Source organism: Phocoena sinus, chromosome 2 (assembly GCF_008692025.1).
Source record: "Phocoena sinus isolate mPhoSin1 chromosome 2, mPhoSin1.pri, whole genome shotgun sequence".
Taxonomy (NCBI): domain Eukaryota; kingdom Metazoa; phylum Chordata; class Mammalia; order Artiodactyla; family Phocoenidae; genus Phocoena; species Phocoena sinus.
Window position 1 is genome coordinate 148,308,050 of NC_045764.1, and position 13,745 is coordinate 148,321,794.

Sequence of the window (13,745 nt, forward strand, 5' to 3'; positions counted from 1 at the left end):
AAATCGAAGATGATTTAACTGGGACAGGTTGGCCAACAGGAAATTTGTGAGTTTCCAGGCACTAGGGTTTTTCCAAATGGAAATTACAGCGCCTCTTGTCCAGGGTGTTGTGGATGGGGCTTGTGTATTGGCTAGGGTTGGAGTAGATAAGCTTTAAAAGTCCCTTCTGAGTCTCAAGATTGTTTGTTAGTTAAGGCATTACTAGATGCCAAAACAGAAAACCCTCAAATATCCGGGGTTCAACACGACCAAGTTTATTTTTCAATCAGGTCACCCAAATGGGCCTCAATCTTCATGTCTGTTCGGGATCCCAGGCTCCTTCCACACATGGCTCTGCCCTCCCCATGGCCCCTGGAGTTCTCTCCATTCAGCCAGCAGATGGGGATGAACGGTGTGGAGTGTGGAGGGTCACACAGGAGTTTTATGGTCTGAGTCTGGAAATTGCTTATGGCATTTCCACCCACATTCCATTGTCAGAACTCAGTGCATACCCAACTGCAGGAGAGTCTAGAAATGTAATCTAGCTGTGGCCCAGGGGATAGAGGAGAGAGGTTTTGGTGAACACATAGAAGTTTCTCCCACAGACACAGGGGCTTATTCATTCCGGTTGAGCCCAGGCCAGAGGAAATTAGAGATTTTTTTCAGGAACCTGTGAGGTCATCTGTGTTGGGCAGGCCTCATCAGTTGAGGATAGTGAGATAAAAGGAGTCTCCTCCCTCAGGAAATGGTCTGGGGCCAGGCGTGATAAGACTTCCTCTAGCCTGTCATCAAAATATGTATTCTCAGGAAGGCCCCTCCAGAAGCGCCCTAGGGAAATGTGGATACAAAACCATCCTGAGTCATCAGAAGTGGACTTTGGGGGGAAAATAATGGGACTGTGACTACAGAAGCATACTAATGGACGGAATGGGTTGGTTAGGATGGAAAAGTGTCAACATTACCTAGCTCTCCAGGTGTGTGCTAATTGGAATTAGGAGTCTCTTGGGTAACCATGTTTCTTCTGGCACAGAATTAAACATCCATGAGGTCTTCAGTTGACATTGCTTTATCCTTGCAGGTACTGACATTGTGCAGTGGCTTATGAAGAACCTCTCCATTGAGGACCCAGGTACCTGACCCTTGACCCTGACTTTACCCCCATAACCAAATTCCAAGCCAGATTCTCCTATCCTCCTGAGAACTGGGCTTATACACGTGAATTCCAAGATGTAGAATCACTCTATTTACAAATAGAATTAATTTATTTTCTCCACTGAATTCCTATCTTTAAATTTAAATCACCCTTGGAGGAAATGAGCAACTATTTAGAATGCCAGAGAGCCCAATACAATAACATGGGAAATGAGATGGACTCTGGTTAGCCACAGCAATTAAAGATAAGTTGTAGCACGGTCGTCACCGAACAGCCTTCTAGAGCCAGCTCTTAAAATTAGATTGCCTGATCCACAATTAAGAGGTTTAATTATTTGCTAAGACTCCTTCTGTTCTCTGCTTCTGCAAGAAGTGAAGGAATGATTTTTTTTTCAACTTTAATTGTGCAATGCAATTACCTCACCAGGAAAGCTACAGCAAACCCTGGCCAGTAAAACGGTTTCCAGATCTGTCCTCCCACCAGCAAATAAGCAGTAAAATTTATTTTCATAGCAGAATTAGAAAATGCAGAGTTCCAGAGTAAAATGAAAATTCTAGATGAGAAAACTTTTCTGAATTTATTATATACTCCCCATCTTAACTAAGTATTCTTGCTGCCTGAAGGTCATATTTACAAACATCCACTAATGTATTCTGATGTTCTTGGGGATTAGACCTATTTGCCTCAGATTGAATGCCCTTCAATTGCTATGCCTTTTAAAGATTTTTTTCAAGTGCCCATTCTAGGTGTCTGACCTTCAGCTGTGATTCCTTGCCGGGGTCAGTATGCCAGCTCGGTCATTCCTATATTTTAATCTGATGCTCCTAATAGACTATTGACTATGAAACAATACAACTTACATAGAGTTCAATTAAACATAGGCGCCAGAAATCTGAGTGCCAGAAAAGCAGGTCATGAACGGAACACTAGCCTTTTTCCCCATCATGATTAATGGCCACTTTCATGAGTAGTGGAAATTCTTAATTCTAGTCAAGTTCTTAATCCTCAGGAGGAAACTATGAATGCTAATCCTTTTAAGGAAAAAAAAACAAATCAACTACCCTACGTGTTTGCCTTACACAGCCTGGACTTCTGATGGTCCACTTGTGAAAACTGGACTGAATAAGTCTCTACCAGTTCATTTACATGTATGTAGAGCCACCCTTCTTCGTGGTGGTCTCTTCTCTTCCAAGAGCACTGTTTTCTTTGCCCTTCTAAAACAGTCATCCTATTTCTGACAAGTATTTTATCGTTATCATCAGTGGTGATAGTAGCAGCAGTAATGGTGTATTCAGAGAACCCTGAACCCCCTAGTGGTAGAAGAGGCTTCAGGAATCCACTGGTGCTGGTACGAGAAGCTTCTGTGAAAGGTCCCGAATGATAAGAGTCTTATCTATGACGGTCTATTATACTTTGATGCCCTTGGGAGGACATGAAGGTGTTGAGACCTGTCTGGGCTTCTGAGAAGTAGATGAGCAGGAGAAGTTAAGAACAATTCACCAGCAGGAATGAGGCAAACAAAAGCCCTGGGAAGGTGGGTATCCAACATCTCTTCTTCCTTCCCATCTGCCACATCTCCAAGCGAAAGCCTTTTGAAGAATGAAGTGAGACTTCTAGCTCCTAGATTGGTGACATGAAAGTCCCCTTCTTACTGGATTGTACTCTTCCTTCCCTGGAGAAGGAGCAGTTGCAGGTGATGAAACTTCCCTTTTCTGCTGGACCCATGGTTCTTGAAGCATATAGACTTCAAAAGCCAACTGGTCACCACTAAGCAAGTAAAATACAATTCCATTCATTCTGATTCTCCCAGTTACAAGTGTATGCTCCTTCCAGAGGAGAAGACCAGGTTCTAAATATGCAGAATGGCTGGATTATATACAACCTCTTGAAAGTTGTAGCATTGTCACGGAACAGCCTTCTAGAGCCAGCTCTTAAAATTACATTGCCTGATCCACAGCTGAGGTTTAATTATTTGCTAAGACTCTTGAAGAGTTTGCAAATAAAACCAATACAAGTCACTTTGAAAAATTCAGAGCTTATGAAATTAATAATTCCTAGAGACTCCCTGAGTGTGTCAAATAATTTCTACAGCCAAAAATTAGTTTTTATCAGTTAGAGTACTTTTACATTTGTGAAAGATTATCATGTATGATAGAACCATTTAGCTTTCTTTTTTCTTAGCTCTGCTCAGAGTAAATAGAAATTTGTAACCATTTATGTGAATCTACTTATGGCTGGTGCTAAAGTAACAAAAAAAACAGGTTGATTGTGGCAAAAATATAAGTATTTCTATTAGGTTGGCCTCCCTGGGCTACTGCCCACTGCACTGCCTGCCCATCCTCCAATTCTCTAAGATACTGAGCTTTCCCTCTATGTCCTTAAAAGAAGGGTAACACACTCCTTATCGCTGGCGGGACTGTCATGTCCGGAAATGCAGTGTGAGTCCGAAGACTCTATGGGCTGCGTGCTCATTGCTGGTGGTGACTTAAAAAAAAAGAGAGGATGGGGCTTCCCTGGTGGCGCAGTGGTTGAGAGTCTGCCTGCCGATGCAGGGGACACAGGTTCGTGCCCCGGTCCGGGAAGATCCCACATGCCGCGGGGCCACTGGGCCCGTGAGCCATGGCCGCTGAGCCTGTGCGTCCGGAGCCTGTGCTCTGCAACGGGAGAGGCCACAACAGTGAGAGGCCCGCGTACCGCAAAAAAAAAAAAAAAAAAAAAAAAAAAAAAGAGAGGATGAAACTAAAAATATGAAATCGGGCTGCCAGCACTTACTGAGCACTTACCCTGCACCAGACTGCTAAGCACTTTATGTGAAGCATCTCACTTAATTAAATACAGGCTTATCCACACCAAAGCCCGTGGTCTTAACTGGGAAGGTGGACTTTCTTCTGGAAGCTTTAGGGGCATTAACAATGTCAGACTCTCAGAGCTAGGATCCAGGGGATCCAGACACACGTGGCCCTCCCCAACCATTGACATCTCCCCCCAAGCCCAGTGCAGCCCTATCGGAAGCTATCAATCAGCCAATCATGGCGGTGATCTGGGGGTGATGATAGTTGACTTCCGGTCGCCTTTCTGCTCCCCCCACCCCGCCCCACTTACATTTCAGCTAAGTAGCCCTGCATTCTGACAGCTTCCTAATTACTTCTCTCTCTTCTGCCCTGTCCCTGAAGTTGAAGCAATACACTTGGGAAGCCTCGTAGCTGCCCAGGGCTACGTCTTTCCAATCTCGGACCATGTTCTCACCATGAAGGATGATGGCACCTTTTATCGTTTCCAGGTAGGGATGCAGCTTGTCCTCCTGAAGAAACTTTTCTTCTCATCATCATCTGATCTCAGATTAGAACTACCTAAAAAACTGACAGTATTTAAGGGAGCAACCCTTACCTCCCACCAGCACTGGGACAACCAAGCGAACTTCTGTCTGGGCCATTTGTTGCCCTACCCGCATAGTAGTAAAAATCCCTCATGGAGAACCTACTATTCACTGTGTGCTTTACACATTATCTCCTCATTTATTCTGAAGAACAAACTTTGGGGGGATTAGTGTCTCCCATTTTACAGTTGGTAAAACTGAGGTACTTGGAGAATTAACAGGGCATTGAGTAAATCCAGGGGACAGCCTTGATTTGAACCTAGGTCAGCCTGATAGCAGAGTCCTTGATGTTTCTACTATATCATGCTGCCTTCCTGGTGTGAAGTTTCTATTCACTACCTATTAACACTGCCCAACCATTCCCACTCCTCAGATCCTGTCCCACAGTGAATTGGAGCAGAGGATAAGGGGTTGTGTCAAGATCTAACCTAAGGGTTTAGGAGTGGAGTTCTTCAGACAGGGTCAAAGGATGTCTAAGTCTGCTCAGCTGCCATAACAAAATACCACAGACTGGGTGGCTTAAACAGCAGAAATGTATTTCTCACGGTTCTGGCGGCTGGAAGTCTAAGATTTTCAAGTAGGGTTCAGTTTGTGAGGAGAGCTTTCATCCTGGCTTTCAGATGGTTGATTCTTACTGTGTCCTCACAGGGTGGAGAGAGAGAGAGAGAGAGAGAGGTTGTTAGCTCTCTGGTGTTTCCTCTTATAGGGACACTAATCCTATCTGATCAGGGCCCCACCCTTATGATCTCATTTAACCTTAATTACTTCCTTACTTCACATACAGTCACACTGGGGGTTAAGGCTTCATCATAGAAATTTAGGAGGATACCATTCAGTCCTTGGCAAAGGGACAAAGGAACTTGGGGCTTGTGCCCCAGCAAACAGTGCTTGTCTGACTTCTGTATTAGACTTCTATTACCTCGGGATAAGAAGTTTTTGCCCTGTAAACTGTTTCTCATTTTTGCATTTATTTGGCTTACCTCAGGTTTCATTTCTCAACACCTAGATTAAAATGTTGTCTGGCCTCCGCTGCATTAAGAACAGGAGAGAGTTAGGGTGTGGTGTCAGCACGTGGACAGAACCTGTCATAGGGAGGGGTCCTCACTGGGTGCAGGGGAGGGCTGCCCCTGGGCCCCAGGCAGGGGAGGGCAAGTGCTAGCGTTCTGAGTCCTGACACCTGTGCTCTTTTGCAGGCCCCATACTTCTGGCCTTCGAACTGCTGGGAGCCTGAAAACACTGACTACGGTAAGCACTGAAGCCACAGCCCACACTTAGTGTTACTCCTGGGACCGCAGAAGGCAAATCCTTGCTGTCTGGGCAACCATGGTGCGTGAGGAGGAGGGTCTTTGCCCTGCTTAACCCTTTCTCATATTGTTGACATGTGCTAAGCTTCCTGTTCCACATAATGATGAAAGACAGTGCACGCTGAAAAGTGCAGCCATTGGAAGGGAATAGGGGAAGGGAAGAAAAGTTCTATCAAGCGTGGCTAATGCTCATGCTGTGGGGCCATGGAGAACTGGGCTGGTGGCTATTGACCACTCCTTCCTGGGACAGGGTTTCAGGGAGGGCTGGATCAAGGTGCCATCTCTCCCTGTCCATTTCCTTTCTCACAGACTTGTTAAGACTTTTTAATAATTCATTGGTGTTTTTGATAGTCAGTCACTAGAGGAAAAGTGTAACAGACCATGGAAGGGGTATACAAAAGTTACCCTACCTAAGAAAACAAAGAGTGGGTGAAGCTGGGAGATGGATAAGCAGGGAATTACCTCTGTCCAGGCAGGAATCTATTAGTCTCTTGCCATATTCTCTCCATGAAGACTGTTTAACACATCTACGTGTCAGTCTTCTAAAGTTGCATTATCCCGATACTTCAGATAAAACTGAGGTCCAGAGAGGCCCCGTCCTCATACCTCTCACACTGTATGCTACTTGTCTGGATGCCTGGTCAATTGTAAGCTCCATGAGGGCAGGCTGGTCCACCTCATTCATTCTCTTATCATCCAGTGCCCAGTGCATGCCTGAGGCATAGTTGGCACTCGGTAAATATTTGCTGAGGGTTCTGGTTCTTTATTAAAGGTGATTAACAGACACTCAGTAGACACAGCGGAATTTGAACTCAGATGCTCGTTTCATTCTGTCCCTCTGCACAGTGCCCTCATCACAGACTCAGCTGCTGGGGGCAGCCCACAGCAGCTCTCCTTGGGACCGGTGCGCGTGATGAGACCTGCACCTTCTCCGTGGGTTCTTTGCAGGATGCTTTTCACAGGAAGGCAGAGCCAGCTGCAGCTGGAGGGCCTGTCCCTGAGACCCTGTGATAAGCTATACCCTCCGGATTATACTTCTGAGGGATGGGAAACCGGCAATTGGGAACAGTCCTGAGGATAGAATCCTGGCAATTCATTGCCCTACAAGGCTACAGTTGTTCTGTTTTCAAGTCTGGAGCACAGCCCCGATGCAGAGGACAGGTCCCTGTGACTGTCTCATCAGCTGTGTGCAGGCACCACTGCGGGTCCCTCTGGAACTGTGCTGTGCCCTAAATGATGTGATAAGTGGGTGCAGCCAGGTTTCTGGCTCAGAACGGGAGCAGCACTTGGCCGCTCATAAAATACGTGCTTCTGGGGCTGAAATACTGCTCACAAAAGCCCAGCTTGGAATTTGAATAATTGTAGCTCAGTTCCATGCAGCAGCCGTGTGCCCTTGTGAATGTGAAAACCAGTATTTTTCCAGGCAATGGAGAGCGTGGGAGGATAGTGGGACCAGAAAACTGAGGCCAAGTAAGATTCAAATATTTACTTGAATATAAACCCACAACCATCAGCCGTCTTACCCTGCATACAGCAGGGCACAATTTCCCTTTCTCTACAGATTTTTGTAATTTTAGTTGTGCAGCGGGAACAGGGATGAAAATAACAATTAATGTCAGGCTCTCCCTAAAGCAAAATTATTTTGAATTCCTGTACCTCCATTTTGGCAAGTCAGATGGAGAACTTAGAGTGCAGGATGCAAATTACTCATCGCCATTTCCAGTTTAGCCAGAAAATCAGAATTTACCAAGAGAGATGTCAGCACAATGGGCCCATTGTTGACTGGTTCCACTAGCTGTGTGATCTTGGCAAGTTACTTAACCTCTCTGCGCCTTGGAAATCTCATCTTAAAACCAGAATAATAATGGTACTTGTCTCTCAGTGTTGTTTTGTTAATTAGAAATGGGTATAAGTTTAGGTGTATGGCATGTAGTAAGGAGTCAATAAAAACCATGGTGGTGGTTGGTATTATTACCTCCAGGGTGATGTTCTATCTTCCTTGTTCTGTGGTGGCCTTCTTGCCAGAAAGGATGTGACACCAGAGCTAAGAGTTCAGAATAGGTATGGCTTGGATTGCTGAAGAACCAGGAAACTTTCACTCATTCAGCAAACATGTACTGGTCACCCACTCTGTGTCCGTTGCTCTGTCACAGATTTGAGTGAGTTATAGGCTTACCCTCCAAGCATCCCGGGCTGGGAGAGGCAGCGTGATGGGGGCAAGAAGAGGATGGTGAGGAGTCTGATCTGAGTACTCAGAGATTTTATGTTGATGAAGAGTGATTACGAAGGTTGAATCATTTGGAATGGGCAAGTTTATTAAAAGGTCTTCGTAGTCAAGGAGAGACGTTTAGAGTAGATTCAGCAGCTTTAGAGAGCCATGGTGGGTCCCCAGCAATGGGGAATAACCTGCAAAATTCCCTCATCTATGAAATGAGGCTAATAACAGAACTCACCTCATAGGTTACTACGAGGCTAGATAAGTGGACGTTTGGAAAGTCCCTAGAGCACTGCCTGACGTTCAGTAAGCTCCATACATGTGGCAGCTGCCCTGCTATTGTGGTGACTTCCCCAGACCTAAAATACCACTTGGCACGTAAGAGGCACTCAGATTTTTTAATGGGTGAATGAATGAATCAATGAATGAGTAAATGGGGCAGTGAATGTCATAGTGGAGACATTCCTCTGAACTAGACCTCAATTCTAGTTCCACCTCTACCACTAACTAGTCCATGGGTAAATCACTTCACTTCTCTGAGCCTTTAATTTTTCCATCTGTTAATGAGGTGTCTGTACTTGATGGTCGCCGAGGTTACTTCCAATGCTAAAATCCATTGTTCTAAGGAGTAGTTAGAGGGCATGAGGACAACGGAGAAATAAGTGATTTATATGTTCCCTAGTTTAGGAGATTGAGGTTAATTATGATGTCACTAGTAAAGACAGAAAGCTTGGAAAGGGAGTGAGTTTTTTAAGGTCATTGAAATAGGATAGGTTCGATACTTTTTAAATGTTTAATTGTACATGTAGCACATGAATCTATTGACTTTATAGAGTTTTTAATTGTGTTCCGTTTTTGCTGTGGTAGGATGCTGGTGAGATTGAGATGGCATGAGATGCCAGCATGAGGGCAAGAAGACAAAGATTTTTCAACGAGAAATTACACATCCAAGAAAAACCAACATCTGAGCTTAAAGCAAGTCCCCTGGATGCCCTGTTCGAGGACTTGGCTTTGTTGCCAGTGGTCACTTGATTAGTTAGGTGTCAGAGGGAGCGCTGTTGAGGCACCAAGGAAGTGCAGGCAGACAAGCCCCAGGGAAGGTCTGTGCCAGGAGAAAGGTCCCCTCAATAGCTACTTGCTGCCTTCCCAGTTATGGTGAACCAACTGCCCAACGTGTGACATTAGCTGTACAAGAAGGGGCCCACCAGCATTTGATCGTGTAGCTCGTGGTCATCAGTAGAGGTACCGGCTTTGCCTTCCACGCATGGTACTTTACTTCTCAACTTAGCTGGCCCATTTTGACCCAGATGGGTTGGAAATTTCTTGGGATGATTCTGCTTAAATAAAAACCAAATCTGGGTTACACTTTCCTGAGTTTCACATTTGGCCAATACAAAATACTGTCTGAGGCAACGTCGTCAAAGCAGCTGCCACCCGCGCTGACCTACACCTCTCCTGGGTCACTGGGACCAGGTCTGCTGGGGCTGGTGACATGCCAGGCTTTCGGCTGCAGGTTGCCCCAATTCCACAGGCTGCCTAGTTGGTGACAAAGGAGGTACCTTGTGATAGAGAAGATACCCCTTTATCTGACACAGTGCAGAGCTGTAGCTGTTTGGTTCACTGCAGAAGTTGGTGAGTTGGTATGAAAAAGTGATACATAATACCTTAATGACCTCAAATTAATGTAAAATGTACAAAGAAACATTCATTCAACAGCCTTTTGAGGTAGAATGAAAGATTCTCTTTGATTATCGTTGCCCATAATTTGAGTTTCTTTCTTAAATAAGTCACACTTAAACCATCCAGTTTTGACATCTTTAAAGTGCATCAAGAATTTTGAAAATACTTTTAAAGCAACTGTATGTTGTCCCCGCTCAGATTTCTACTATTTTTTCACGTTTTTTTCAGTTCTCTCACTTATACCAAATTCATCAGCAATTGTCTTAGCTGCCTCTCCTTTCTCAGGTTATTCAAAAGCTATTCAACTGGATCGTCATAGAAACAACAACGCTCTCTCTTTTCACATTAATTTCACCAGTGCGTGTAATATTAAGTGAATGTACATTATTAAAATAACAAGTATGCCTAACATAAGCAGGTTTGAGAACAAACACAATTGACTCTCACCCACAGACTCGACTGTGTGAGCAGAGGTGTGGGCATACAGAGTAGGCTGCTACCAGAAGGCTCCAGCTTATCGTAGGCTGCATCAGGAAATTTTTCAGACCACATGGAGGAGGTCGGTTAACCCAGCAAGGAGTTGACTAGAGTTCCTGGTATAATTAAGTTGTCAAACAACAGGTCAGCCCTGGTCCTCTCCGACCTTGCCTCCTGGTCTTGTTCATTCATACCATTCACCTGTTATCTCCCCTGGGTCGTTCTACTTGGCACTAGAGAAGGAAGGAGATACCGAAGAAGCAGAGGTAGGAGAGGAAGTGATGAAGGCCATGTTTGAGGAAGAATATCCTGGCAACTGAGGGCTAAGAGCCCTTCCTGAGCCTGGGAAGAGACACCTAAATTGTCCTCCCCTTCCACTGTCCACTCATTCCACCTGGCAGGCCAGGCCCTGGTGCTAGGTGCAGGGCTTCGTGCTGAGCAGGACACAGCCTCTGCCCTGCTTGGGGTGAAACAGTGAGGAGGATGAAGGGGGTTGTCAGGATTGGAAGATGGGGGCCCTCATCTGACAGATTCCCAGAGGTCAGGTGTCATGGCTTCCACATAGAAACGTGTTCTTTTTTTTTCTTTTTTTTTTTTGCGGTACACGGGCCTCTCACTGTTGTGGCCTCTCCCGTCACGGAGCACAGGCTCCGGACGTGCAGGCTCAGCGGCCATGGCTCATGGGCCCAGCTGCTCCGCGGCATGTGGGATCTTCCTGGACCGGGGCACGAACCCGCGTCCCCTGCATCGGCAGGCGGACTCTCAACCACTGCACCACCAGGGAAGCCCAGAATGTATTCTTGACTGCACAGGGTTGGGCACATAGAGGGGAATGGCTGGCTGGATGGATGGATGAGTGGATGGATGGCGATTCCACCACCCTGCTGGTTTTGTATATGTTGTAATTTCTCTTCTTCCTTCAGCCATCTACCTCTGTAAGAGGACAATGCAGAACAAAGCAAGGCTGGAACTGGCGGATTATGAAGCAGTAAGTACGATTATTTTCCAGGAAAGGGATGGGAGGAGAGTGTAAGATACATTCAGTTCTTTCTCAGCTTGTATTTTCCCCTTTTTCTCTCCCCAACCCTTCAGACAGTGGAAAGACAGTCTCTTCTATTTTCCCTCTTTTGTTCTCAGCTCCTCTTACCATCACAATAAATTACTTCTTTAAATAAAGGAATCTCAAAACTCAGCAATAAAAAAAACAACTCAATTAAAAGTTGGCAAAGGACTAGAACAGGCACTTCACCAAAGAGGACATAAGGATGGCAAAGGTGTTCAACATCATTAGCCATTAGAGAAATGCAGATTAAATCCATGGTGAGATACTCTTACACACCTATTAAAACGGCTGAAATTAAAAGTACTGGTAATGCCAAGTGCTGGTGAGGATGTGGTGAACAACGGGAGCTCTCCTATGTTGCCAGTGGGAGTGCAAAATGGTGCAGCCACTCGGGAAAATGGTTTGGCAGTTCCTCATAAAGTTCAACACACACATACTGTACAGCCAAGTAATCCCACTTTTACATACCTACATACACACCCTAGAGAAATCAGAACTTACGTTCACACAAAAACCTGTACACTAATGTCCATAGCAGATTTATGTGTGATAACCCAAAGCTGAAAACAACTCAAATGCACTTTAACAGGTGAATGATTAAATAGACAATGCTACAGCCATGTAATGGAATACTGCTCTTCAGTGAAAAGGAATAAACTATTAATCTAACCACTTGGATGAGTATCAAAGACATTATGTTGAGGGAAAGAAGCCAATCTCAAAAGATTTCAAACTGTGTGATTCCATTTATGTGACACTTTTGTAAATACAAAACTATCACGAGGGAAAACAGATCAGTGGCTTCCAGGATGCAGCTATAAAGAGATTCCAGGAGGGAGTTTTGGGGGGTGATGGAACCATTCCGTATTCCGATTGTGGTGGTGGTTACATGAATATATACATGTGTTAAAATTTATAGTACTATACACGAAAAGAAAAAAACACATTTATTGTATGATAATTTTTTAGTTTAATATATGATCGTTTTTTAATTGCATCTTCATACCCGATTCACCTGTGCTTGGCAGTAAATGCAAAATCTAAGGACCAAATCCAATCCAGAAGATAAGATGTATGTCAGATGGCAATATACTCTCCCAGCTTTCCTCCACCTCCACCTTCTTTACAAGGTGTGATTTCTTACAGAAATTGGAGACCCAGCCACACTCATATCCGTTCCCATTTAACAGAGCCAAGGCACAGAGAACTTGAAGATTCACAGATAATGTTTTAAATATTTAAAATTTGGGGTTGCAGACTCTTCCCCCGAAACCACACTTTGTATGGGTCACAGAAAACCTAGGATACTGGCCAACTTTTCTTATACCCTCCAGAGGAGGTGTTGCTGAGCCATAGAATGACTGAAGAGCTGGCAGCTAGGAGGAAGGGCAACGTTAGGGGCAGTGAAGAATCCTCCCCTGGATAATCCGGCATGAACAGCACCTCAGATCCACCCACCTCCCCAATGTCCCTCCCACTTTTGCCGTCTCAGTCTTCCAAACCAAGCGTGAGGCCCCACTCTACCAAACCTTGTCACCCTTGGTTACCTACACCCAAGCCCACCAATGCACTGAGCCACCGCTCCCCTCTCTGCAGCCCAAGGGGAATGTGCATGCCATCAGAGAGCAGGACCGGTGCATGGCGCTCCACCCTCGTTGACCCCACTGGCATCACAGGACCTGTGAATGGGCAGTGCAGGTTGCAGTGCAAGAGTTTACGGCGAGCGTTAGGACCTGGCTAAAGTTTGCTTATCCAAGGGAGCCGTGAAACATAAATCTGTTGGAACGTTATAATTTTCCCCAGCATCCCTAGCATGGCGGCTCTGTGGCTCTGAGCATCTTAGGCACCCAGTCCCTGCCCTATCGGCCCTCGTGCACCAGCAATCACCCCTCTTCTAGAAGACTGCTGTCGGACTCTTTGTTCGCACAGTGCAAAGTGCTTTAACTTTGGCACGACGACATCACTTCCTGAATATGACCTACAGAAACAACCCAGACGGCAGAAGCATGTGGCCCCTCCATCCCGTGTCTCCCTTCCCTGTAGTTCCCTTGTTTAAAGAAGCTCCTAAACGGAAACAAGACAGCACCAACTCCTGACATATTTTATTCTGTTTTCTTTTCTCTTACCCTACAATATTCTGCTTTGGTATTTGTAAAGAATATGGTGTTAAGATGTTCTTTCAGGTTGAAGTTCTGTCTAAAAGTGGTTAGAAACTAAAGAGACATTTTGTTTTCAAAATTCAGTAATTTTATTAATTTTTTCTGATTACATCGTCCCTTTGTAAAAACAATTCAAACAACAAAGAAAGGAGAGAAAATAGCCTGCAATCCTTCTCTCCTAAGCTTTTTTCTGTACATACATTTTTTTTTCTAACAAGAAAACTTGAATCACACCACAAGCATTATAGTGTAAGCTGCCTCTTTTTCCAGTCATATACTGTAAGGATGTTGAGGATCTTTCCATATCAGTAATAATCATCTACATTCTCATTTTTAATG

General features: G+C 44.9%; 1 protein-coding gene across 1 annotated transcript in view; it reads left to right on the top strand.

The window, feature by feature from the left end:
- The window catches only part of RGS6 (regulator of G protein signaling 6), a 581,418-nt gene that overhangs the window by 476,164 nt on the left and 91,509 nt on the right, over positions 1-13,745 (top strand). The window contains exons 4-7 of the mRNA XM_032624551.1: positions 1,058-1,108; positions 4,306-4,412; positions 5,702-5,753; positions 11,108-11,172. Coding sequence (XP_032480442.1) covers positions 1,058-1,108; positions 4,306-4,412; positions 5,702-5,753; positions 11,108-11,172 — 275 coding nt within the window. The remainder of the gene's footprint in view (positions 1-1,057; positions 1,109-4,305; positions 4,413-5,701; positions 5,754-11,107; positions 11,173-13,745) is intronic.